The 26,406-nt window shown below is 44.1% G+C and overlaps 1 protein-coding gene and 1 pseudogene across 2 annotated transcripts in view; one reads left to right on the forward strand and one right to left on the reverse strand.

Annotated features, from left to right (window-relative positions):
- The window catches only part of USP48 (ubiquitin specific peptidase 48), a 170,461-nt gene that overhangs the window by 84,617 nt on the left and 59,438 nt on the right, over positions 1–26,406 (forward strand). For both annotated transcript variants that reach the window (XM_030222113.1, XM_030222115.1), the window contains exons 14-15: positions 10,488–10,615; positions 15,490–15,561. In XM_030222113.1, coding sequence (XP_030077973.1) covers positions 10,488–10,615; positions 15,490–15,561 — 200 coding nt within the window. The remainder of the gene's footprint in view (positions 1–10,487; positions 10,616–15,489; positions 15,562–26,406) is intronic.
- On the reverse strand, positions 3,361–4,132 carry LOC115482520 (annotated as a pseudogene).

Here is a 26,406-nt window from a genome sequence, read left to right on the forward strand (position 1 = left end):
TAGCCATGGTGAGAGCTTACTACTTTCACCAGATGGCTGTATGTTGTGTATTTCATCATTTTTTTTTGGCTTATGTTGTGACAGCTGGTTCTGGCAGTCTGCTATCCACAGCCCCATTTCTGCCTGTGGTGCATAGCGTCATCTGTACCTATTGTACGCAGCTCCTTCTCTGGATGTGAAGCACAGCTTCATCTCTCAGTATAGAGCAAGGCGCCATCTCTGGCTGTGGAGCAGTTCCATCTGTAGCTGTGTAGCAAGGCTCCATCTCTTAGGTATGGGAGTGCGGCTCTGTCTCTTAGAATAATTCCACTTCAAGATATTAACTGTTTCCTGAAATGGCAATCAATCCTGATCTTCTCAAATGATTCATGTATAATCTCTTTTTGTTAGGCTACTCAAATGATGACTATAGGTTTCATATACACCTACCATATTATATTCTTGAATTCCAAACCAGATTACTTACTCCCTCGTTATTATTTCTACTACTACTACTACTACTTACTTATCATTTCTATAGCGCTACAAGGCATACGCAGCGCTGATATTTACCCTTTACTGTTTATTGTAAGACACATTGAACTCATGCTTGTTTGGGATAATGTGGGATATAAATTTCACTAATAATAATAATTAGTCTAACAGAAGTGAGACTAACTATAGTGCAGTTTAATTTATTCATTCCTGTTCCACAGGGATCCAAAAACCATAGAAACATAGTAATTGATGGCAGATAAAGACTTGAACGGTTCATCCAGTCTGCCCAACAGTCACACTTATTAAGAAGTCATGATTAAACCAACAGTGAATGTGAGTAAAATACTTGATCATTGTCTCTGGCATTGCTGGGACATAGACCATAGAAGTCCACCCAGCCCTGTCATTAGGTTCCAAGTGCTGAAGCCCACTCCAGCCTATCCAAATTCATCTTGTCATTTACGAGACACAGACCGTAAAAGTCTGCCCGGCGCTGTCCTCATTTTCCAAATTACTGGAGTTTCCATTGATGCCCCCTCCAACCCATCCTAAACTGGATTGACCCAGATTGTACAAGCTTGCCCAGCAAGCCTTAGAGCTTCACAGACAGAGTCGCCATCTAATCGCCACTCGACATGCAAACACACATACAACCGTTTAAGTTTTGCTTTTTTATATCATTCATTTTTCTATTTAGAGATTCTCTCTGTTCATCCCATTCCTTTTTTGAATTGTCACTGTTTTATTCAGGATCACCTCCTTCGGCGGAGCATTCTAGGCATCAACCACCCTCTCCGTGAAAAAGAATTTCCTAACATTACTCCTAAGTCTACCACTCTTCAACCTCAATTCATGTCCTCTAGTTTTACCGTTTAACTTTCTTTGGAAAATATTTGTTTCTTTATTAATGTTTTTCAAGTATTTAAATGTCTGTATCATATCTTCCCTGTCCCTTCTCTCCTCTAGGGTATACATATTCAAGTCTTCCAGTCTCTTCTCATACGTCTTTTGGCGGAAGCCCCATACCATTTTTGTCACCTTTCTCTGGACTTCGTCTTTTTTACATCCTTAGGAACAAGGCCTCAAACTGAATCAGATTTTGTTCCGAGTAGATTATAAAATATATAAAATATAAAATAAAAAACCTCTTTACTTAAAATATTTGAAAAATATGAAGCAATCTCAAAATTAATGTTGGCAGGGAAGTCTGCTCCTAGTATAGGAGTATTCTATGTAATAACTTTAATGCTGTGGTTTAATTTATATATGCTTAAAATAAACCCAGATAAATCATAATGTGTATGATTTAGCCGATCCAGAGAAGTATCTGGTTCTCCGAGGACAAGCAGGCATCATGATCTCACATGTGGGTGACTACATCCATGGAGCCCAGTGCAGTCACTTCCAAATTCACTGTCACTTTAAATCTTTGAGGCAATGTGCCCACTTCTTGCGCACGGGACCAGCAGTCTATCCTTTTGTACGGAGCAGAGAGGTTATGTTTTTTTAAATCTGTCCTCAGCGCGTTAGACTTTGCCTTTTTGGTGCCTTCCCTTTTTTGGGATATTTCTTTCTTTTCTATATTAATTTGTTCAGTTAATTCATTTTTTAAAAATTATTTTTCAATTTTCGGCCTCTGAGCCCTTTTTTTGCCTGGGAAGCATCAACCATTTTTGGGTACATGACTAATCAAGCTCCCCAGGCCATAGAGCCTTCTGACCTTGCCTCAGCTGTTTTTCCTTTGTCTACGAGGGTGCCAAGTGGCTTTAAGAAGTGCACTTGATGCAGCAAGACCATTTCAGGCGCAGACCCTTATAACTGGTGTGTTCAGTGCTTGTGTCCAGAGCATCAGGGCATACATTGTAGCCTCTACCTCTGTATCTGAATGCAAGTGAGGAACCTTAAAGCCTGCAGAGTCCAGCATGAAAAACCTTTTGGTTCAGTATCATTCGCATCAAGCATGGCAAGGGATTCGGCACGCGATGGGGAACCTGCATCGGTGTTGGCATCAGGTGCACTGACGAAACATCGAGAGGGTCCGTTTGTTGAACTCTGTGATGAAACAGTGGGTTTCTGAGCCTGAAAACTGAATTATTTTATGAAGTATATTTCTCCTAATTGGCCAACAGATGGCGCTTATTTTTAGTTTTAAAGCTGTTGCTTAAAAAGACTTCCTCTTCTCCAGTTTCAGCTTAGGGAAAGGCAATCTGCAGTACTATTGGGCAGCTACTTTCAAAATTGATGCCCTGGGCTCTGATTGGCCCTGGATTTCAAATCTAGTCTGAAGGTACTGTATTTTCCCCAGTCTTAGCCAGGGAGCAGAGAGAGAGAGAGAGATCTTTTTTACTGAGGCTCTGTGAGCAGTTATATTTTATAACCTGTGAGCAGCTACATTTCATGCTGGGTACTCCCCAGGTAGTAAACAGATGTTTAGATAGTTTTATAATTGGTCCATATTCATTTACCTGTTATTGCTTGCTGATTTCACCTTCTGTGTTTCAACAGTCTTTTATTGATAACTGATTGAAAGATACAGACCAGGTATATAGTTATTTATTTATTTATTTCAGGACATTTATACCCTGCCTTTTGCCGCAGTTTTGCAGCCCCAAAGCAGCTTACAATGAACTAATAAAATAAATACAGTGGCAGTTACATTTCAATAGTTAGAGCGGGAGAACAGGATAAGAAGGAAAAGGAAAGGTAAGGGAGACAAAGATGGGCAGCAGAAGACCAGGTAGGCCAAGGGGGATGATGGAAATCCAGTCTGACACGAACAGGTCCAGCAAGGCGAATGAAGCACTGAAGAAACAGCATCAGCATGCAGAGGCAAGACGAAGCTGGAGGTAGGCATCCTCTGCGATGGAGTCAGCGGCGCAGGAATCAAGATGGCTGACCAAACGGTCGTCCTCCGCAGCCCCAACCGTCGGAGCCCTCGGAGCCAGAGACCTCCTCCACTGCACCTCCATCAGACCGGCCAATGAAGCCCGCAGCAGGGCAGAAGAGTTGATACTGGAGTCGCTCGCAGAAGCCGACGAATTCAGCAGGGATCAGCTGGGAGGAAGCAGAGCTGGTGATTTCCGCAGGGGCTGCTGTGAAGAAGTGAAAGCCGGCGAATTCAGCAGTAGTCAGCTGAGAGGAAGCAGAGCTGGAGAGGTCTGCAGGGGCTGTAATTTCCATATCTTTGATAGCAGCATTTAACCTCTTCTGTAAACTGTCTTCAGTTTCTGTTTTTCTGTCTCTTATCTCTTTTCAAGAACTGCTGCAGGCGGAGGATGGATGGAAATATAAATGGGCTTCAGTTCACTTTTCTTAATGTTTTTTACTCCCTGCATGTCGATATCTAGTATGCAGATCTGATTCTTTGCCTGCACTGTCTGGACAGCAGCTTTACTCGTGCCATACATGTTCTCCGAGAACTCAGCATACTCCAGGAACTCCCTGGCATCTATCGCTTTCTGCATCTCCTCTCGGGTCACAAAGTGGTAATCTTTGCCATTTACTTCTCTAGGCCTTGGCTTTCTTGTGGTATGGGAAACGCTGAAGCCAAAAACACCTTCATGGTCCTGAAGAAGCCTCTTCAGCAAAGTGCTCTTTCCTGCCCCTGAGGGACCACTCAAAACAACTGGCTGGGGTCCTGCCATCACAGCACAGACGACATATCAGAACTTGTCCCTCCCCCCCCCATCCCAACCTCAACTCTAAACCCATACCAAATGCCATTTGATTTCACCTTTTTTCTGTTCACTGTTCAAGTTCTGTGACAGTAAACCTTATTTAGTTTATTGACTCTGCTGTCCTTGACTGACTAAGAGTCCTGGTTTCTGTTTTTGAGTCTGTTTGTGATTTCTGGGAGCTGTGGGATCCCTGGAGTGTGGCCCCAGTGCTCTAGAAATCACCGGGGAATAACCTGAGAGTGGAAGACTAGACCAGAGGCAAGTGGGACCCAGTAGATGGGAGGAGGGTGCTGGTATAGAACACATGCCCAGGTGGATGCAGGCCTGAGCAGTGCTGAGGACAGACCCTCTAGGTGGCTGCAGGGTTAACCCCAGGCGGGTGCTAGGCATTTCGTGACAGACCTGGTACAGTGACAGTGTAAGGATTCTGTCGTCTTCATTGGTGCCTGTGCATTGAGGGACCTGCAACATAAAAAAAACCTAAGAAGAATCATCATTCTCCCTCCAGGCACTCTTTAACATCTCCTCTGCATCGACGTCCTCGATGCACAGGAAGTGTCCATGCCATAGTGAGTGCTCTCCTTTTCTTCAGCTTATTTCTTATCCAGAGCCTTTGAGGTCTTAGTGAACTCCTATGCCTATATAGGCTATAACTCAGGCTGCACTCACACTGCTTTCTTGCAGTACTGACACCTACTCTACATCCGGGCTATGCTCAAGAAGGAGCTTTCAGGGCTACTGCATTTGCAGTATGTACAGGCTTACAGGGTAACCCCACTGGCTTGACTCCACTTCTGAATTCCTCAGTGGATGCTCTCCTCTCAGTTGGCTCAAGCAACTGGATTACTGTCAGCCGCCGGGTCACTCGACAGCTATGCAACTCTCTACAGTGGTGGATAGTGGCCCAGAATCTCACCTGGGGTCTTCAGTTTCAGCCCCCTCCGCATCACATAGTCTTCACCACTGATTCCTCCAATGGTAGGTTGGGGTGCCCACCTTGACGATCCCCATGGCAGGAATGACATCATATCAACCTCCTGGAATTGCGAGTGTTCTGGAATGTTCAAAGAACCTTCGAAGACTGCATCCTCAGGTAATACTCGTTCGCATGGACAACCAGATTACAATGTTGTTACCTGAACAAACAAGAACCTCTGTTGGCAAGCAATCCAGATATGGACTTGGGCACCTTCTCAAAACATCTCTATAAGAGCTGTTTACCTAGCTGACAAATAGAATGCTGTAGAAGACAAATTAAGCAGAGTTCTTCAGCCCCCACAAACGGTACCGGAGCATCTCTGTAGTTTGTTGAATATTACAGCAGTTGAGGATCCTAGGGATGGACCTGTTCACTTCTCCTCAGAACCACAAGCTTCCCTGCTTTTGTTCCAGGATATATGCTCCCAACCCTACAGCCCCGGATGCCTTCTTGCTCCCCTAGAGAACAGACCTTCTATATGCCTTTCTCCCACTACTTCTTATAGGGAAAACTCTTCTCAAATTACGTGTAGACCAAGGGACCATGATTCTGCCTGCTTTGTGCTGGCCACGTCAAATATGGTTCCCTCTTCTAGAGTTATTATCCAAGGAATGGATAATAACATAGAATGAGGGCTATCTCCTCTATCTAGACCCTCACTCAAGCCCTGATGATTTGGTTCCTGATGACATAGATTTACGTTCCTTAAACCTTCTTGAAGGAGTCTCTAGGATACTCCTAGCCTCTAGGAAACCACCTACCCAGAAATATTACCTTTTCAAGTGGAAAAGGTTTTCATTCTGGTTTGCAAGCAGAGCACTCGACTCTGTTAGGAGCTTTCTAACTACCCTTATGGAGTACCTCTTCCATCTTTCAGATTCTGGCCTCAAAACTAACTCAGGGTACACTTGAGTACCATTAGTGTGTTTCACTTCATGGTTGATAATAAACCAGTTTATATTCATACCTTGATTGTAAGATTCATGAAAGGTTTATTTGATATCAGAACCCTCCTATCAGACCACCCCTGTGGTTTGGGATCTCAGTGTCATCCTCACAGCTTTCATGAAACCTCCTTTAGATCCATTTTATTCCTGGTCTCTAAACTTCCTCATATGTAAGGTACTCGCCAGAAGAGTAAGCGAACTTTAAGCCCTAGTGACAGACCCACCTTACACCAGATTCTACCATGACAGAGTCATCCTCTGAACTCACTTCAAATTCCTTTCTAAAGTAGCATTGGAGTCCAACCTCAATCAGTTCATTATACTTCCTGTCTTCTTCCTTAAGCCACACACTCATCCTGGAGAATCAGCACTGCATACCTTAGACTGAAAGCGTGTTCTAGCATATTGTCTGGAGTGAACAAAACCTCATAGGAACTCTTCCCAGCTTTGTGTATCCTCTGACCCTAACAGATTAGAGATCTATCATCACCAAATGTACTATATCTACTTGGTTGGCTGTCTGTATCTCTTACATGTATACTTGGGCTTGGTTGACCATGGCCGAGTCACTGCACACAATGTAAGCGCCATTGTGGCTTCAGTAGCCCATTTCCACTCTGCCTTCATTGAAGACGTTTGCAAGGCAGCTATGTGGTCTCACACCTTCACTGCTCACTACAGTCTAGAACAGCATTCTAGGTGGGATAGCCGGTTTGGACAAGCAGTCCTGCAGAATCTTTTTTACTACTTAAATCAACTCCGCCTTCCGGCCCATTTTTATACCAGGTTCACTATCTACTTAGTTGTCAAAAATTTGTTTAGTTTTTGATCCTGGTAGCTAGTCCCACACGTGAGAATATTATGCCTGCTTGTCCTCACCAGTAGTAGATGTTCTTTGAGGACAGCAGGAATATATTGTTATATCTCTGCTGCCTCCACTTGCAGTGTCTTCTTAGCTTTAGTACTGTACATGTATACTCTGGAGGAAAGGAGAAACAGGGGTGATATGGTACAGACGTTCAAATATTTGAAAGGTATTAATCCGCAAACGAACCTTTTCCGGAGATGGGAAGGTGGTAGAACAAGAGGACATGAAATGAGATTGAAGGGGGGCAGACTCAAGAAAAATGTCAGGAAGTATTTTTTCACGGAGAGAGTAGTGGATGCTTGGAATGCCCTCCCGCGGGAGGTGGTGGAAATGAAAACGGTAATGGAATTCAAACATGCGTTGGGATAAGCATAAAGGAATCCTGTGCCAAAGGAATGGATCCTCAGGAGCTTAGTCAAGATCGGGAGGCGGGGCTGGTGGTTGGGAGGCGGGGATAGGGCTGGGCAGACTTATACGGTCTGTGCCAGAGCCGGTGGTAGGCAGCGGGACTGGTGGTTGGGAGGCAGGGGTAGTGCTGGACAGACTTGTACGGTCTGTGCCAGAGCCGGTGGTAGGGAGGAGGGGCTGGTGGTTGGGAGGCAGAGATAGTGCTGGGCAGACTTATACGGTCTGTGCCCTGAAGAGCACAGGTACAAATCAAAGTAGGGTATACACAAAAAGCAAATATGAGTTATCTTGTTGGGCAGACTGGATGGACCGTGCAGGTCTTTTTCTGCCGTCATCTACTATGTTACTATGTTACTGCTGGTGCGGTGCTTGAGTGTCAGGAGGGAAGGCACCTGCTCATGCCTCAAAGATTTAAAGTGACAGAGCACTTGGGAGTGTCTGCACCGGGCTTCGTGGATGACATTTGGCATATCTTTGAAGATGAGCTGCATTGTCTGGAGTCTGAAAATTTGGCTTGACTTAAAAACAGATATTGAGAAACAGATTTCATCAGTAGTGTGTACTTGCTTTGCAGCTTTTCATTTGTTGAGATGGGTTAAATCCTTTTTTTTTTAAAAAGGGGTATTTAGTTTTGGTGACCCATGCACTGATTACGAGTCACTTTAATTATTACGACAGTTTATATAAAAGTCTACCAAAAGAATGGTTACACTGAATCTAACTAGTGCAGAGTACTGCTGTTAGATTAATGGGGCAAAGCGATTTGATCATCTCTTCAGTTTTGAGACTTTTACATTGGTTACCTGTAGAAAGCCAGATTAAATTTAAGATTGTATATGTTTGAACTTCCAAATGGTTCATAAAAGCCACAATATTTGGCATCACTATTGATTCCCTATCTCCTTCAGACAGCTCTGTTGCTCTTAACATATTTTTATTGGTTCTTCCCTCCTTGATGTAGCTGCATTGTACTTTGCAATGGGCTTTTGCGTTTTATGCTCTCTGTTTATGGAATTCCTTACCTTTAGAAATCTGTTTGGAAGAGAATTTATGATTTTAGAGAGTGGATGAAACCTGGCTTTTTAATTCATTGTTTTTTGCAAGATAAATGAGTTAATTTTTAAGAGGTGAAGAGGGGGAGGGACCGATTTAGGGGGGATGTTATCAGTGTGGGCTACCGTTAAGTCGGGCTATTTTAGCATAGGGTCTCGTTGCATAAAATGGGACCCTGTGCTAAAATAGTACGACTTTTGGTAAAATAACTCGACTTAACAATAGTCTGCATTGATTAATGTTGCTGATTTTTCAAACCATGCTTGGAGTAACATATTAAAAAAAAACAAAGTGTATAATCAAATGGAATAATCTAAATGCATATGTCCTTTGGATCAGGACTGTTGCTACTTTAACTGGACTAAAAAGGAAGTTGAGAGGGTTTATAAAATAAGGGAAGAATATACATATGAATGAAGGCTCATTCTCAGCCGTGATTCCCATTTAGATAGAAGCCTAGAATAACTGGAGAAAATAGCCAAATTAAAATAATTTTTTTTTCATTGCCAAGGTACTCTGCATTGGCGTGATCTTCACAGTGCATTTAAGATGTATTGTACTTTCCTAATAAAATACTCCTTTGTAATGACTCAAGATCAGGGCAGTTTGCCGTTTTAATATTGAGCATATGAATAGCTATACTGCGTCAGACCAATGGTCCATCTAGCCCACTATCCTGTTTCCTACAGTGGCCAATCCAGGTCACAAGTACCTGACAGAAATCTAGATAATAGCAACATTCCATGCTACCAATCCTAGGGCAAGCAGTGTCTTCCCCTTGTCTATTTGAATGGCATACTGTAGACTTTTCCTCCAGGAATTTTCCAAACCATTTTTTAAACCCGAATACGCTAACCGCTGTTACCACGTCCTCTGACAACGAGTTCTAGAGTTTTAACTATTCATTGAGAGAAAATATTTCCTCCCATTTGTTTTAAAAGTGTTTCTATGTAATGTCATTGAGTGTGCCCTAGTCTTTGTATTAAAGAGTAAAAATCGATTCACTTTTACCTGTTCTGTACTACTCAGGATTTTGTAGACTTCAATCCTATCTCTCCTCATCTGTTTTTTTTCCAAGCTGAAGGGCTCTAACCTCCTTTAGCCTTTCCTCATTTGAGAGGAGTTTCATCCCCTTCATTATTTTGGTCACTTTTATTTGAACATTTGTTTTAATTTTTTTTAAAAGAATGCTTGTTAGGAAAATAATCCCAACTAAGGCACAATATACTGTGCTCTGAATTAGGAGTCATTCCCCAAAACAGATCTGGGAGTCACTATGGATAATGCCAAACTTTTGAGGCCATGGTGCTGCAGCAGCCAAAAAGCAAATAGAATGTTAGGAATTTTTCTCAAAAGATTATAGAATAAAATTGAGGATATCATTATGCCTCTGTATAGGTCCATAGTGCAACTAGTCCTTGAGTATTGTATGCAGCTCTGGTTGACACATCTAAAAGGGAAATAGTGGAACTAGAAAAGATTAAGAAGGATGACAAAACTGATTAAGCTGGTAGAACCACCTTCCTTATGAAGAGAGACTAGGCGACTGAGAAGGGATAAGATAGAAGCTTTAAAAAATCAGGAATAGGATAGAATTGTTAATTAGGGAGCACTGTTACCTTTAAAACCCTAAAACAAGAATACATACCATGAATACAAGAATACAACCAACAGATTGAGAACAAATCATAGAAAACATGTTTTTCAGCCAACACATAGTTAAGCTGCAGAACTGGCTGCTGAAGGATGTGGTCAAGGTGACTATCATGGGAGGATTTCCAAAAAAGCTTGATCATATCCCTGGAGACAGTCTATAAAAAAAAAAATTAGCCAGGTAGACTGGGTGAGCCATTTCTTATCCCTGGAAATGAACTGTGAGAATTAGATCTACTTTTTGGGATCTGCTAGGCTAGGTACTTGTGACCCAGACTGACAACTGTTAGAGACAGGGTGCTGGGTTCAATGGACTTTGGCAACTGAGCATGGCTTTTCTTATGAGATGACTAACTAACATTACAAGATTAATGTAGCAAATATGTCATGTAAAATGTTTTGGGTTTTTTTTTCCTCTCTTGCAGTGAAGGATATTGGGTTGGAAAAGCATCATTGCGGAGCTGGCGTCAGTTGGCTTTGGAGCAGTTAGATGAACAAGAAAATGGGGTAGACCACAGCAATGGAAAAATGAATGGTGATGTACTAAACAAAGGTATTCTTATTAAACTATATTGTTTTCTGATAAAGCAAGCTGAAGCAAACTCTCCTTTATTTAAATTCTCCCCCTCCCTTCTCTACCCCCAGTTCAAAGAAAAGAAACCCTATCAGTAACTGTAGAATGTGTTTTGTTTTTTAACTTGTTAATTATCCTTCAAAAGTCTAACTTGCTTTTGTAGTGGTTTGAACCTAATACAAAATCGTCAGTGCTATTCTGGGTGCTTTACACATTACTATAGATTCAAGCTTCCAAAACTGGGGGTTGGAACTCCAACTGGGGGTCACAAAACCTGGGTGTAGGGTCATGACCTAGGTGAGCTCTCCATAGATGCATCATTATTCTGTATCTCTTATTTGACTGCTATCATGGAGTTGCAACCAGAAAAAGTGGTGCCAGGCAAAATGGTAGACACTATTACACTATTATAAAGAACAAAGTTACTGAGCATATACATACTCATGAATTAATGAGTCGATGCCAAGAGAAATCTTGCCTCTCAAATCTGCTGCATTTCTTTGAAGGGGCAAATAAACATAAAGGTGAGCCAATTTATTTAGTTATTTATTGCATTTATATCCAACATTATCCCAATAGATCAGGTTCAGTGTGACTAACAACTTACTGTGATTAACAGTACAATAGGTGATGCGGGATAATATACATTAAGTAGTAATAAAATAAATGAGGATTGAGTAATGACAATATGTAACATGGAAACGAATGCTAGACGCAAAAAGGTAACAATTTATAATCATCCATGTGTAATAACAATTGTAGAAGAAGGGTTACCTTTGAAAGCTAATCGAAAAATGCATTTAGTCCAATAAAAAAGTAACATCTTATTTTCTTTTCAATGTTTTTGTTTTATTTCTATTTATTACCTTTAAAAGTGGACTAACATGGCTATCACTTCACTTTAGTCAATGGAACTGAGAAATTGAATAATTGTACAATTAGGGATTTAAATTAATTATGATCATCCTTGAGAAGTTGCTTAAACAGGCTTTAAGGGATTTCTAGAATATCAGATAGTTAGGTTCCCATCTGATGGATTTCGGGAGGGAGTTTCACCATTTGGTACACAGGTAAGAGAATCCTGACATGTAGATTGACTTGTAGATCAATTATTGCGATGGAGATAGTGGAGGGTTATATAATCTCTTGAACCAGGGAGAGCTTTGCGAAGGGGAAGATGAATTAAAGGTTGCATATAATCGGGGGTTAAGCCATATAGAATTTTGAAAACAAATGTACATAATTTGAATGTTATTCTGGCATTGATTGGGAACCAGTGTAACTTTATAAGCAAAGGGGCTGCACTTTCAAATCTCGTAGCCTTCTGGATTAATCTGGCTGCTATATTTTGAGCTGTCTGCAGTTTTTTCAAGGAAGTTTCCTTACAGCCAGTATAAATGGCATTGCAGAAACCGAAGTGTGATAATACTAATATTTGTACTAAGGTTCTAAACATATCATTAGGGAAGAGATGCCTGATCCTTTTTTTTTTTTGTACATTGCTTTAAAGGCTTTTGTGATGACTGCTTGGACTTAGGAATGTAGGAATTAATTATTATACCAAGTATCTTTAGCTGGGACTCCAATGGATAAGTTACATTATCAGTTGTGAAGTTGTGATAGTTTGACACAGTAAGGGTTAGATAATAAGAGAAATGTTGTTTTCTCTCTATTCAATTTTAGTTTAAAGGTGAAGGCCCAATTCTTCTTCAGGCTTAGACCAGATTTGATGATAGATAGCACTACTTCTTCAGTAGAATCTTTGAAAGGGATGTAGATTGTTACGTCATCCGCATAAATAAAATTATTCTATCCATGGGCATTGAGCACCTTTCCTAAGGGGTACATCATAATATTGAATAAAATGGGTGAAAGAGGGGGATCCCTGTGGGACTCGCTGTCTGGAGCCCATTGTGGGTGGGGAGATGGAATTTGGAGATTTGACTTGATAGAATCTAGATTTTAAAAATCCTCAACCAATTTAGGACAGACCCTCCTTATACCTAAGTTGTCCATTAGTGCAAGTAGCAAATTATGGTCTGCCATATCGAATGCACTTGACATATCAAATTGCATGAGGATGATTTTCCTGTCTAGACTAATTTCTTTCCTGAAGTTAGCAATTAATGTGGTTAGGACTATTTCTGTGCTGAAATTGGGTCTGAAGCCAGATTGTGTATGGTGAAGAAGGGAAAAGGAGAACAGGTAGTCTGTAAGTTGATGAGCGACTATGCCCTCAATCACCTTTACTATTAGTAAAGGGTTAGAGGCCTCTGGCCTGTAATTTGTTACATTGTTTATTTTTGCCAGGGGATATTTACGGATGGGGGTTAATATTAATAGACCCCTTTTCTGCAGGGAAATGACTTAAAGATAGCAAAAGAGAGATATGTGATCTTAGGGATTCTATAAACAGGTCAGGTGCAGCTTTTAATAGAAAACTAGGGCAGGAATTAGTACACACAAGATAAATATTTGAATAGAAAAGATTTCACCATGGAGAATGAAGGGGGAGAGAATGATAACCAATATCTATCAATTTTGATACCAGCGAAGTTATGTGTCAGTTTGGTCATGAATATCATAGGGTCTCCTTTAAACATCATAACATCTCTAATTTTTATGATTTTCTGCTCAAAATATGTAGCTAATTGGGTAGCAGATGGAGCAGATTCGTTGGAGGTAATATTAACCTGGGTATCTAAGAAGGTGTTGACTGCATGGAAAATACGTTTGGTATTGAAAGGATCAGTTGACATTAGATTTCCATAGTAGTTTATATTAGCCTTTTTTAAAATTTAATATTTATAGCGTGTTAGAGCTGATTTCCAATGTAACTTATTTTCTTCAGTTTTGGAGTTTTGCCATTTTCTTTCAAGCTGCCTACGTTTTTGTTTGATGCATAGGATGACTTTATTGAACCAGATGGATTAGCTCTTTTTTTATTTAATTTTAATTTTTACTGGTGCCATGGAGTTTAGTATTGATTTGCTTAATACATCCCAATCTTTTATGAATGTTAATGAATTAGACATGGACATGAGTTCAGCATCTTGTATGTTCGACCAGAAGTCATCAATTTCAATCCTTCCTCTAGGCTTAAAAGAGGGAGGGTGGATTTGTGGGTGAGTGTCTTTCAATGATTCTAGCCAATTTGATGTGAATACTAAATTGTAATGATCTGACCATAGGTTTGGTTCCCATGAAGTATCGGATATGGATAAGGCTAATGAGTTGGTAAATCTATAAGCATAAAGATCAAGAAGGTGACCTTTCAAATGAGAGATGGGTGTGTGGGTGTAAGAAATTCCAACAGGATAAGAAATTCAAAAAGTCCTTTGTTTTGGGGTTTGCTAGGTTTTCTAAGTACAGGTTAATATTTCCTAATAGAAAGATATTAAGGTGGCTGACACAGGTACTTGAAATAAAATCCAAGAGGTAATCCTCTGCCAGATGCCAATTTCAAGGTGGACGATAAAATAAGCAGATACAAAGTTCTGATAAAGTAGTGTCTAACATAGCAAGCAAGTATTTTGAGGTTTGAGGCAGTGTTACTAGAGAGTAACTCTATGTTGAAGAAGGATTTGTATTGATAGGCTGCCACCTCTCTTATTGGTTCTACAGAGATTGATAATCTTATAACCTGGTGGACATATGTCTTTAATGATGGGATCATTATTAGAACGTAACCAAGTTTCGGTAATCATGACTAGACTAAATTGTTCATCCTCTCCATCCCCTTATGAGCTCAGATTTGTTCAGAGTTGATATTATTTATCTGGATTTTAAAAAAGCATTTGACAAAGTACCTCTTGAACGACTCCTGAGGAAATTGCTCTATGGTGCTACCACACCTCGAATATATAGTGTGCAGTTCTGGTCACCACATCTCAAAAAAGATATAACAGATTTAGAAAACGTACAGAGAAGGGCAACAAAATGATAAAGTGGATGGGATGACTTCCCTATGAGGAAAGGCTAATGAGTCTAGGGCTCTTCAGCTTGGAGAAAAGGTGGCTGAAGGGAGATATGATAGAGGTCTATAAAATACTGAGTGGAGTGGAATGGGTAGATGTGAATTGCTTGTTTACTCTTTCCAAAAATACAAGGACTGGAGTCATCACAGAAGATATTTCTTCACCCAGAGTGTAATTCAACTCTGGAATTTGTTGCCAGAGAATGTGGTAAAAGCAGTTAGCTTAGCAAGATTAAAAAATGGCTAGGTAATTTCCTAAAAGAAAAGTCCATAGCCATTATGAAGTTGGATTTGGGAAAATCCAGTTCTTATTTGGATAAGCATCATAACATCTTGTTTTACATCTTTTCCCTCTCCCTTGCACTTTCTCCTTTTTCACCAGCTTCTCCCAAGCTTCCTTCTACCTTTTTCTATGGCTCAGCAAGCTCCTCTTATACTAATGGGAGTTGGGTCTGATGATAAAATATAATAAAGCATGTGAAACATGAGATTAATCTAAGTTGTCCTTTCTTCAGGCACAGAGAAAGGGGTTTGCTTTACACAACTCAGAATTTGTTCAATTTTTTTCATGCCTCTGAATATGTTTTGAAATGTAATTAACATGCTGTTCAAGCAAAGTGGTAGTCTTCTGTTTATCCATTTGCAATTGCATTATATACTTTGACGGGCATTTTGCTTATCAAACATGAAACTGTTGTGCTTCATTTTTAAGCTGACTTCCAGTAACTACTCTTATAAAATGTAGCTAATAGTATGGCTTATAGATATTTTTTGGACTAATTCAAGAGTATTATTAGTATTACATGTGAGAATACTGATGTTTCTGTGGATCGGTGACAAATGTCTTAACCATGTTTGTTTTTTTTATTCTTACCAGAGGAATCCCATGAGGACAGGAAGGATGAGAATGAGGAGTTAAGCTTTAATGAAGACATTCTTTGTCCACATGGTTAGTATCCCAGTGTTCTGAATCTTTGGCATCTTCTAGCACTGTATATAAATGTGCACACTTGAGAATTTAAATATGCATGTGCATAATGTACATCTCTTTACAGACTACTACTTAGATTAAGATAAAATAAGGAATTATCTTTTCTTTGGGGTTGGTTGGGTCTCAGCACACGATGTAAGTAGTGCATCCAGGCTTTGGCTGGGAAGTAAGGTAACAGTCTCTTCGTAATACGTGTAAGCTCCTTTGAATATGCTTCATTGAGGCCTGTAAGTCCTGTTTTTTCCAAGCATGGCACCTGAAAGGCAGAATCCAACAAACAAAGAAAATTGAGATACAAAACAGAGGAAATGGCCAAGTTTTAAAATAACTTATGAGCAGCTATACTAATGAGTACTGTAACTTCTAATTTTAGTTTTGGAGTTTATCAGCAAATTAGATTGGTAGGTTGGCAACTAATATCTTCTTTCTTTTACTGGTGTGCTGTCTTGGAAAGAAACAGTGGGTAATTAGGTAGGGTGAACTGTGAATAAAGACTAGCCAGGTACAAAGGAGAAAAATTGATAGGGCCATGCAAACCTTTTCACATTTGGGGGTTGAATTAAGAAAGCTGTGCATTAGAGGCGATTTCATGAAGTCTTAGATTGGTCTCTGCCAGCATTTCTTGTGTTCTGTTTTTGTTTTTTTTTGGAAGTCCAATATTTTTTCCTACAGTAGTTAAGGACTTCAAACCATCATCAACATAAGTCTCTTTCAATGAAGCATCTGGCATCCTTGGACTGTCCTTCTAAGCCTGTAGGTGTCCTTCTACCAAAAGCATGAACTCTCATTCTGTATTCTACAGTTTCCTGGTTGATGATAAGTACATATATAAGTACATAAGTAATGCCACACTGGGAAAAGACCAAGGGTCCATCGAGCCCAGCATCCTGTCCACTACAGCAAAAGCAAGGGGGATGGGCTTTTGACTGGCTCCAGGAGAGCATAGCCGAAATCAAAGTGTCTGTGCAGGACAATCTGCCGGTCGGGGGGAGGTTAAAATATCCTGAAAACTTGTCTGGCAAGGGAAGTACTCCAGGCCTGGACTTGGGGAAACACTGTTCTAAGGTTTTCCTTATGCATCCATCTATTCGGGTTTTGATTTCAGCAGAATAGGAGACACCTGATGCGAGTGTCAAAGTGGGTAGAGCAATGTCACGTCTCTATCAGTTACTTCATGAGAAAAAGGAAAAATTTCAGCAATTTAGGGTTTTATACTGATGACTCTCAGATCTACCTCTCCACACCAGAATTTTCAACAGGAATCGAGGACCAAGTATCAGCCTGCCTGTCTGACATTGCTGCCTGAATGTCTCACCGCCATCTGAAACTAAACATGACCATGAGTGAGCTTCTTATCTTTCCACCCTAGATCCACCTCTCCTCTTCCCCCATTCTCTATCTCTGTGGATAACACTCTCATCAACTCATAACCTTGAGGTCATCTTTGACTCCTCTTTTTCTCTGCACATATCCAACATACTGCTAAAATGTGTCGTTTCTTTCTGTATAATATCACCAAAATTCATCCCTTCCTTTCTGAGCATACTACCAAAACCCTTATCCACACTCTTATCACCTCTCGCTTAGACTACTGCTACTTGTTTCTCACAGGTCTCCCACTAAGCCGTCTCTGTCCCCTTCAACCTGTTCAAAATTCTGCTGCATGGCTTATATTCCGCCAATGTCGCTATACTCATATTAGCCCTCTTATCAAGTCACTTCATTGTCTCCCTATCCGTTTCCGCATACAGTTCAAACTCCTCTTACTGGCTTACAAGTGCATTCACTCTGCAGCTCCTCAGTACCTCTCACCTCTCCCTACAGTCCTCCCCGGGAACTCTGTTCTTTGGGTAAATCTGTTATCTGTACCCTTCTCCTCCTCTGCCAAATCCAGCCTCTGTTCCTTTTATCTTGCTGCACCTTACACCTAGAATAAACTTCTTGAGTCAGCACATCAAGCTCCATCTCTGGCTGTCTTCAAATCTAGGTTAAAAGCCCACCTTTTTGAAGCTGCTTTTAATTCCGAACCCTTATTCACTTGTTCAGTATCCATGTCTGTTATATCAGTCCCACCTTAAGTAATTCCCTTATCCCTTATTTGTCCTGTTTGTCCTGATTAGATTGTCAGCTCTTTTGAGCAGGGACTCTCTCTTTCATGTTCAAGTGTGCAGCGCTGCGTACGTCTAGTAGCGCTATAGAAATGATTAGTAGTAGTAGTGTTTGCTGCAGTGGAATAGAAAACCATTATATCTATTCGGGGTGATAATGCCCTTAAGGATCTTAAGGTCCATAAGCTAGAAGAGACTCTCAAAAAGTCACTTGAAATTGCTTCTCTGCGTTTTCAGTCTTCTATTTCTAATTCTTGTGTCACCAAAGCTTGCCTTTTATAGTATCGGAGCAGTTTCACTCTTGATCAAGATTTGAAGGACCAAGAATGGTTGGAGACAAGTTTAGCATATATGGCGGATGCCTTTTATGATTTATTGTGGACCTTAGCTCATTGCATGGTCCTGTCTGTCACAGCCCACTGGCTGCTGTGGTTATGAAATTGGTCTTAATTTGGCTTCTTGTCTGGTCAAGCTACCCATTTAGTATCAAATTGCTCTTTGGAGAGGATCATAGTAGTGAAAGATTTGGGAGGGTCCAAGCCACAAACGTTCCTGGAGGATATGCCTGAGTTCTCCTTTTGGTCTCCTTCCAGATCTAAGTACAAGGATGTAAAGTGTTACAGGCCGGGGTAGTCTAACTTAGGTCAGTGTTTTTGATTTCAGTCTAGACCACTCACCTTTTACTCTGATAGGAAATCTGGTACCCAGCCTTCGCGTTCAGCAAACTGTGTGCGTGCCAGCTTATTCTGAGTTTAGGTCCATTCCTCAAGAGTGTTGAGTACGAGGTCATTTTTCCAGTTTTCTCTAGGAATGCGCCCATATAGCCTCCAACAAATGGGTCTGACATCAAAGAAGATTGCAAATTGGAGTTCTATCACCTTATCTCAGATTTCCTTTTAGAATCCTCTTGTCATCCAGCCAAGCAAGCAGCATGCAGTCCTTGTTGACCTCTCTGAGAGAGCTGGGAGCGTTTGTTCCCATTCCAGTAGCTAAACAATCCTGAGAAGATATTCAATTTACTTCACGATTCCCAAAATGGATGGCTGCTCCTGTCTGGTTCTAGATCTCAAGAAACTGGGAGGTTGCCTTTGTGATGGCCTTTGGTTTGGGTAGGCAAATTTTAAACCTCATTGGTCTTCAAGGAAGCATATTTGAATCTGGCCTCTCCACCAGAGGTTCTTAAGATTTGACATCCTAGGTCAGCATGCTCAGTTTCAGGCAGTGCTGTTCAGTTCGTTAGAAAAGCAGCAGTCCCATTACAGACCTCTGGGGAACCTCACTATCTACCCTACTCCATTGAAAATACTGACCATTTAACCCTACTCTCTGTTTTCTTTCTTTTAACCAGTTTTTAATCCACAATAGAACAGTACCTCCCATCCCATGACTCTCCAGTTTCCTCTGGAGTCTTTCATGAGTTACGTTTTCAAACACCTTTTGAAAGTTTGAAAGTCCAGATACACAATATCAACCGGCTCATCTTTTCCACGTGCTTGTTCACCTTTTCAAAGAAATGTAGTAGATTGATGAGGCAAGATTTCCCTTCACTAAATCCATGTTGATTTTTTCTCATTAATCCATGCTTATGTATATTTTTTGTTACATTTGTACCCTGCGCTTTTCCACTCATGGCAGGCTCAATGCGGCTTATATGGGGCAATGGAGGGTTAAGTGACTTGCCTAGAGTCACAAGGCGCTGCCTGTGCCTGAAGTGGGAATCGAACTCAGTTCCCCAGGACCAAAGTCCACCACCCTAACCACTAGGCCACTCCGCTGTGTAATTTTGTTCTTTATAATAGTCTCTACCATTTTGCTTGGCACCAACGTCAGGCTCACAGGTCTGTAATTTCCAGGATCACCTCCGGAAACCTTTTTAAAAATCGGCATTACATTGGCCACCCTCCAGTCTTCTGGTACCTTGCTTGATTTTAAAGATAAATTACATATTGCTAACAATAGTTCTTCAAGTTCATTTTTTCAATTCTGTCAATACCTTCCGGTCCAGGCGATTTGCCCCATTACATCTTCCAGGTTTACAGAGATTTGATTCAGTTTCTATGACTCATCAGCACTGAATATTATTTCTGGCACCAGTATCTCTTCCACATCTTCCTCGATGAAGCAAATTATTAATTTAATCTCTCCACTATTTTACCTTTCCCTATCCTGATAGCTCTTCAGGTACTCCCCCATTCTTCTAAAGTTAATATGTTTTAAATCCAGTACTTTGAGGTTTGTGTGTTTGCACTCCACTTTAGTTCTTATATCAAACCATATCATGTGATGATCACTGTTGCCTAAGTAGGTACCCACCTGGATGTTAGAAACACTTTCTCCATTTCTGAGCATTAGATTTATGGTCACCCTTTTCCTCATGGGTTCCATTACTATTGGTCTGAGCAGAGAACTTTTGCAAGCATCGAAAATTTCTCTGCTTTTTTCTGATTCCGCAATTGACTTTCTAATCCACATCAGGCAAGTTGAAATTTCACATCAACTGCACCTTCCCTTTCATTCCCAACTTACAGATATCTTTAGTTAGATCTTTGCCCAGCTTCTCCTTTTGTTCCGGAGGTCTGTATTCAACACCCGTGTAGATGTAAGTTCCAACTTCTGTTTCCAGGATAACCAGTGTTGCTTTCTCTTTTTCCCAGGTTCCCTGCATCTCGGCAGCTTTAATATTGTTTTTCACATAATGATGCCATTCATCCATCCCTACGGACCACCCAGTCCTTCCAAAACAGATTATAGTGCTATATAGGTGTATCCCATTCACGGGAATCCCTGAACCATGTCTCCGGGATAGCAACAATATCTAATTCGGCCTCAAACGGGGCTTGCAAATCCTGAACACTTAAACTGTGATTATTTGTGCTCATTGATTTCCATTTGTTGCCCATGGATGAGTTGCTTAGAAGCTTCATCATGTTAACTTTCTTTTCCACTGCCATTGCTTTTGCTGTGAGTGACTTTCTGCAATACCCTGGTTTCTTTTGTCACCCCCAACCCCTAGTTTAAATGCCTGGAGACATACGAGTAGGTGAGAGATTAGCTTAATGTCAGTATCTATGTTGTCAAGGACAAGTCCTTATTGGTGTATTAAAAAGTAGCCATTCTGATGAGTCAGAAGACTGATGGTTCTTCAGACTCTTTAGCTGGTGAATAACCATTGGAATCATGGTTGATGAGGTCAAAAGTGTGCCACTGAAATGACTTGAACTTGGTCCTGGAAGATCTGAAGAGAAGTAAAATTGGTAGAAATACATAGAGAAGGCTCAGACTCCAAGGAATGGTGAAGATGTCTAGCAAAAAAAAAAAATGGTAATTTCTCATTCTGTCGACTGGCAAACAGGTCTGTGACTGGAGTATGTCAGCAGAGGAATATCCTCTGAATGATGGGATCTGTGAGGCAGGGATATTTTCATTAATGAGAATAAGAAGAACAAACATTTTTAACCATTTGTTCACAAGACCTAGAAGTAAAAATATAATTTTCAAAACAAAAACTAAATTGGAGTAGAAATTGTACTGTCTCTTCTCCGAGGACAAGCAGGCTGCTTGTTCTCACGACTGGGTGACGTCCGCGGCAGCCCCCACCAACCGGAAAAAAGCTTCGCGGGACGGTCGGCACGCAGGGCACGCCCACCGCGCATGCGCGGCCGTCTTCCCGCCCGTGCGCGACCGCTCCCGCCAGTTCCTTTTTTTCCGCGACTGGAGAGAGTTGTGCTTTTGCCACTCTCTCTGTTTTCAGCCGCCGGATTTTTCGACCGCGTTTACGCGGATCGTTGCTTTGCTTCGGATTACCGCTCGGTTTTCCCTTTTCTTGTTTGTAAAAAAAAAAAAAAAACAAATCTGCGCGTGTGGAGCACGCGCTCCCCTTTTCCCTCGCTTCTAGCGGGGACGCCACGTTGCGGCCTAGTGGTCGCTCGGTCGTTTATTTTTTCGTGGTGTGATTTTAGCCACCATTGACGACTTTGACTTCGCCGACGCGATTTTTCCGTCGATGTCCTCGAAGGTCCCGAGTGGATTTAAAAAGTGTGGTCGCTGCGGCCGGCCGATCTCGCAGACCGACACCCACGCTTGGTGCCTCCAGTGCCTCGGGCCGGAGCACAATCTCAAGTCGTGTGCTTTGTGTCTCGGTCTCCGGAAACGGACTCAGGTTGCGAGGCAAGTTCTGCGGGACCGTCTTTTTGGAACTTGCGCCGGCCCCTCGACGTCGACCTCGACGGCATCGGTATCGAAGGCCGGTTCTTCGGTACCGGTATCGATGCCCGAGACATCGGCACCGATGACAGCGACCCCAGGAGAACAGGTCCCGTCGGCCCGCCGGTGAGAGTGGGGTTGAGAGGCCGCGCGGGCAGTCGGCCCCGGTCACTCCCTCAGCTCGTGAGCCACGGGACCGAACCCTGTCTGACCCGGTACCTCGAGACCGAGGGGGATCGACCTCCTCCTCCTCCATGCCCTCCGGCGCCGGTGACGTGCATCGAAAAAAGGACAAGAAGCGTCGTCACCGGGCGCCCTCGGTGCATCCTGAAGAGGAGCCGACGCCGAAGCGTCATCGTCGAGAGGAGAGGTCCCCGTCGGTTGTGGAGGTACCGACGCGTCGGGGTTCCGGCACCTCGGTGCCGTCTCCTGGCTCCCAGCAGCTTCCGGCACCGACACCCTTACCGGCCCCACCGCCTTTCCCGGCAGCGGGCCTGGACGAGTGCCTCAGAGCCATTTTTCCGGGGATCCTGGAAGGGCTGATGCGCCAGGCTGTGCCGGCGCCGGGGGTGCTTGCGCCCTCGGCGCCGATGACTGTGGCGCCGGCGAGCTCTAGCCCGGCGCCGGGGCTGTCGACACCGCCGCCGCTTGCGGTGCCGGTCTCGACTGCCACGCAGGTGGAGTCCCCGTCGACGTCGATGGAGGGAGCTCCGTCCCCGCTGGCGCGGGAGTCCACCGCTCGACGACACCGAGACCTCGGTGCCTCGACGTCGAGCCGGGCCCGGTACAGGACTCAGCTACATGAGCTAATGTCCGATACCGAGGATGAGGACTCGTGGGGGGAAGAGGAGGATCCTAGATATTTCTCCTCTGAGGAGTCTACGGGCCTTCCCTCGGACCCCACGCCTTCACCGGAGAGGAAGCTCTCACCTCCTGAGAGTCTCTCCTTTGCCTCCTTTGTGCGGGATATGTCTATCAGCATTCCCTTCCCCGTGGTCTCTGTGGAAGAGCCGAGGGCCGAGATGCTCGAGGTCCTCGACTATCCATCACCACCTAGAGAGTCCTCCACGGTGCCGCTGCACAATGTCCTGAAGGAGACGCTGCTCCGGAACTGGGTGCGACCATTAACTAACCCCACCATTCCCAAGAAAGCAGAGTCCCAGTACAGGATCCACTCTGACCCAGAGCTCATGCGGCCCCAATTGCCCCATGACTCAGCGGTCGTGGATTCTGCTCTCAAGAGGGCACGGAGTTCGAGGGATACCGCCTCGGCGCCCCCGGGGCGGGAGTCTCGCACTCTGGACTCGTTTGGGAGGAAGGCCTACCAATCCTCCATGCTCGTGACCCGCATCCAGTCATACCTGCTCTATATGAGCATTCACATGCGGACCTATGTGCAACAACTGGCGGACCTGGTCGAGAAGCTCCCGCCGGAGCAGTCCAGGCCTTATCAGGAGGTGGTCAGGCAGCTGAAGGCGTGCAGAAAGTTCCTGTCCAGGGGTATTTTTGACACCTGTGACGTGGCATCTCGTGCTGCGGCCCAAGGTATAGTGATGCGCAGGCTCTCATGGCTGCGTGCCTCTGACCTGGACAACCGCACCCAGCAGAGACTGGCTGACGTCCCTTGCCGGGGGGATAACATTTTTGGCGAGAAGGTCGAGCAGATGGTGGACCAACTGCATCAGCGGGAAACCGCTCTCGACAAGCTCTCCCACCGGGCGCCTTCAGCATCCACCTCAGCAGGTGGACGTTTTTCCCGGGCCCGGCAGGCTGCACCCTATTCTTTTGCAAAGCGTAGGTACAACCAGCCGGCCCGAAGGCCTCGTCAGGCACAGGGACAGCCCCAGCGCGCTCGTTCCCGTCAACAGCGTGCGCCTAAGCAGCCCCCTGCGCCTCCACAGCAAAAGCCAGGGACGGGCTTTTGACTGGATCCACGGGAACATAGCCGCCCTCAAAGTGTCTGTACCGGACGATCTGCCGGTCGGGGGGAGGTTAAAATTTTTTCACCAAAGGTGGCCTCTCATAACCTCCGACCAGTGGGTTCTCCAAATAGTGCGGTGCGGATACGCCCTGAATTTGGCCTCCCTGCCTCCAAATTGTCCTCCGGGAGCTCAATCCTTCAGCTCCCATCACAAGCAGGTACTTGCAGAGGAACTCTCCGCCCTTCTCAGCGCCAATGCGGTCGAGCCCGTACCACCCGGGCAGGAAGGGCAGGGATTCTATTCCAGGTACTTCCTTGTGGAAAAGAAAACAGGGGGGATGCGTCCCATCCTAGACCTGAGAGGCCTGAACAAATTCCTGGTCAAAGAAAAGTTCAGGATGCTTTCCTTGGGCACCCTTCTGCCAATGATTCAGAAAAACGATTGGCTATGTTCCCTGGATTTAAAGGACGCATATACTCACATCCCGATACTGCCAGCTCACAGACAGTATCTCAGATTCCGCCTGGGCGCACGGCACTTTCAGTATTGTGTGCTGCCCTTTGGGCTCGCCTCCGCCCCACGAGTGTTTACAAAGTGCCTCGTGGTGGTGGCGGCGTACCTACGCAGGCTGGGAGTGCACGTGTTCCCATATCTCGACGATTGGCTGGTCAAGAACACCTCGGAGGCAGGAGCCCTCCGGTCCATGCAGTGCACTATTCAACTTCTGGAGCTGCTGGGGTTTGTGATAAATTACCCAAAGTCCCATCTCCAGCCATCCCAGTCTCTGGAATTCATAGGAGCGCTGCTGAATACCCAGACGGCTCAGGCCTACCTTCCCGAAGCGCGGGCCACCAATCTCCTGGCCCTGGCTTCGCAGACCAGAGCATCTCAGCAGGTCACAGCTCGGCAGATGTTGAGACTTCTGGGTCATATGGCCTCCACAGTTCATGTGACTCCCATGGCTCGTCTTCACATGAGATCTGCTCAATGGACCCTAGCTTCCCAGTGGTTCCAAGCCACCGGGAATCTAGAAGATGTCATCCGCCTCTCCACCAGTTGCCGCACTTCACTGCTCTGGTGGACCATCCGGACCAATTTGACCCTGGGACGTCCATTCCAAATTCCGCAGCCTTCGAAAGTGCTGACGACGGATGCATCTCGCCTGGGGTGGGGAGCTCACGTCGATGGGCTTCACACCCAGGGTCTGTGGTCCCTCCAGGAAAAGGATCTACAGATCAACCTCCTGGAGCTCCGAGCGATCTGGAACGCACTGAAGGCTTTCAGAGATCGGCTGTCCTACCAAATTATCCAAATTCGGACAGACAATCAGGTTGCAATGTATTACGTCAACAAGCAGGGGGGCACCGGATCTCGCCCCCTGTGTCAGGAAGCCGTCGGGATGTGGCGTTGGGCGTGCCGGTTCGGCATGCTCCTCCAAGCCACATACCTGGCAGGCGTAAACAACAGTCTGGCCGACAGACTGAGCAGAGTCATGCAACCGCACGAGTGGTCACTCCATTCCAGAGTGGTACGCAAGATCTTCCGAGAGTGGGGCACCCCCTCGGTGGATCTTTTCGCCTCTCAGACCAACCACAAGCTGCCTCTGTTCTGTTCCAGACTTCAGACACACGGCAGGCTAGCGTCAGATGCCTTTCTCCTTCATTGGGGGACCGGCCTCATGTATGCTTATCCTCCCATACCTTTGGTGGGGAAGACCTTACTGAAGCTCAAGCAAGACCGCGGCACCATGATTCTGATAGCGCCCTTTTGGCCCCGTCAGATCTGGTTCCCTCTTCTTCTGGAGTTGTCCTCAGAAGAACTGTGGAGATTGGAGTGTTTTCCGACTCTCATTTCGCAGAACGACGGAGCGTTGCTGCACCCCAACCTTCAATCCCTGGCTCTCACGGCCTGGATGTTGAGGGCGTAGACTTCGCTGCGTTGGGTCTGTCTGAGGGAGTCTCCCGGGTCTTGCTTGCCTCTAGGAAGGATTCCACTAAAAAGAGTTACTTTTTCAAGTGGAGGAGGTTTGTCGTTTGGTGTGAGAGCAAGGCCCTAGAACCTCGTTCTTGCCCTGCACAGAACCTGCTTGAATACCTTCTGCACTTATCAGAGTCTGGCCTCAAGACCAACTCAGTAAGGAATCACCTTAGTGCGATTAGTGCTTACCATTATCGTGTGGAAGGTAAAGCCATCTCTGGAGAGCCTTTAGTCGTTCGATTCATGAGAGGCTTGCTTTTGTCAAAGCCCCCTATCAAGCCTCCTACTGTGTCATGGGATCTCAACGTCGTCCTCACCCAGCTGATGAAACCTCCTTTTGAGCCACTGAATACCTGCCATCTGAAGTACTTGACCTGGAAGGTCATTTTCTTGGTGGCAGTTACTTCAGCTCGTAGAGTCAGTGAGCTTCAAGCCCTAGTAGCTCATGCTCCATATACCAAATTTCATCACAACAGAGTAGTGCTCCGCACCCACCCAAAGTTCCTGCCGAAGGTGGTGTCGGAGTTCCATCTTAACCAGTCAATTGTCTTGCCAACATTCTTCCCCAGGCCGCATACCCGCCCTGCTGAACG

The sequence above is a fragment of the Microcaecilia unicolor genome, chromosome 13, assembly GCF_901765095.1.
Source record: "Microcaecilia unicolor chromosome 13, aMicUni1.1, whole genome shotgun sequence".
NCBI classification, from domain to species: domain Eukaryota; kingdom Metazoa; phylum Chordata; class Amphibia; order Gymnophiona; family Siphonopidae; genus Microcaecilia; species Microcaecilia unicolor.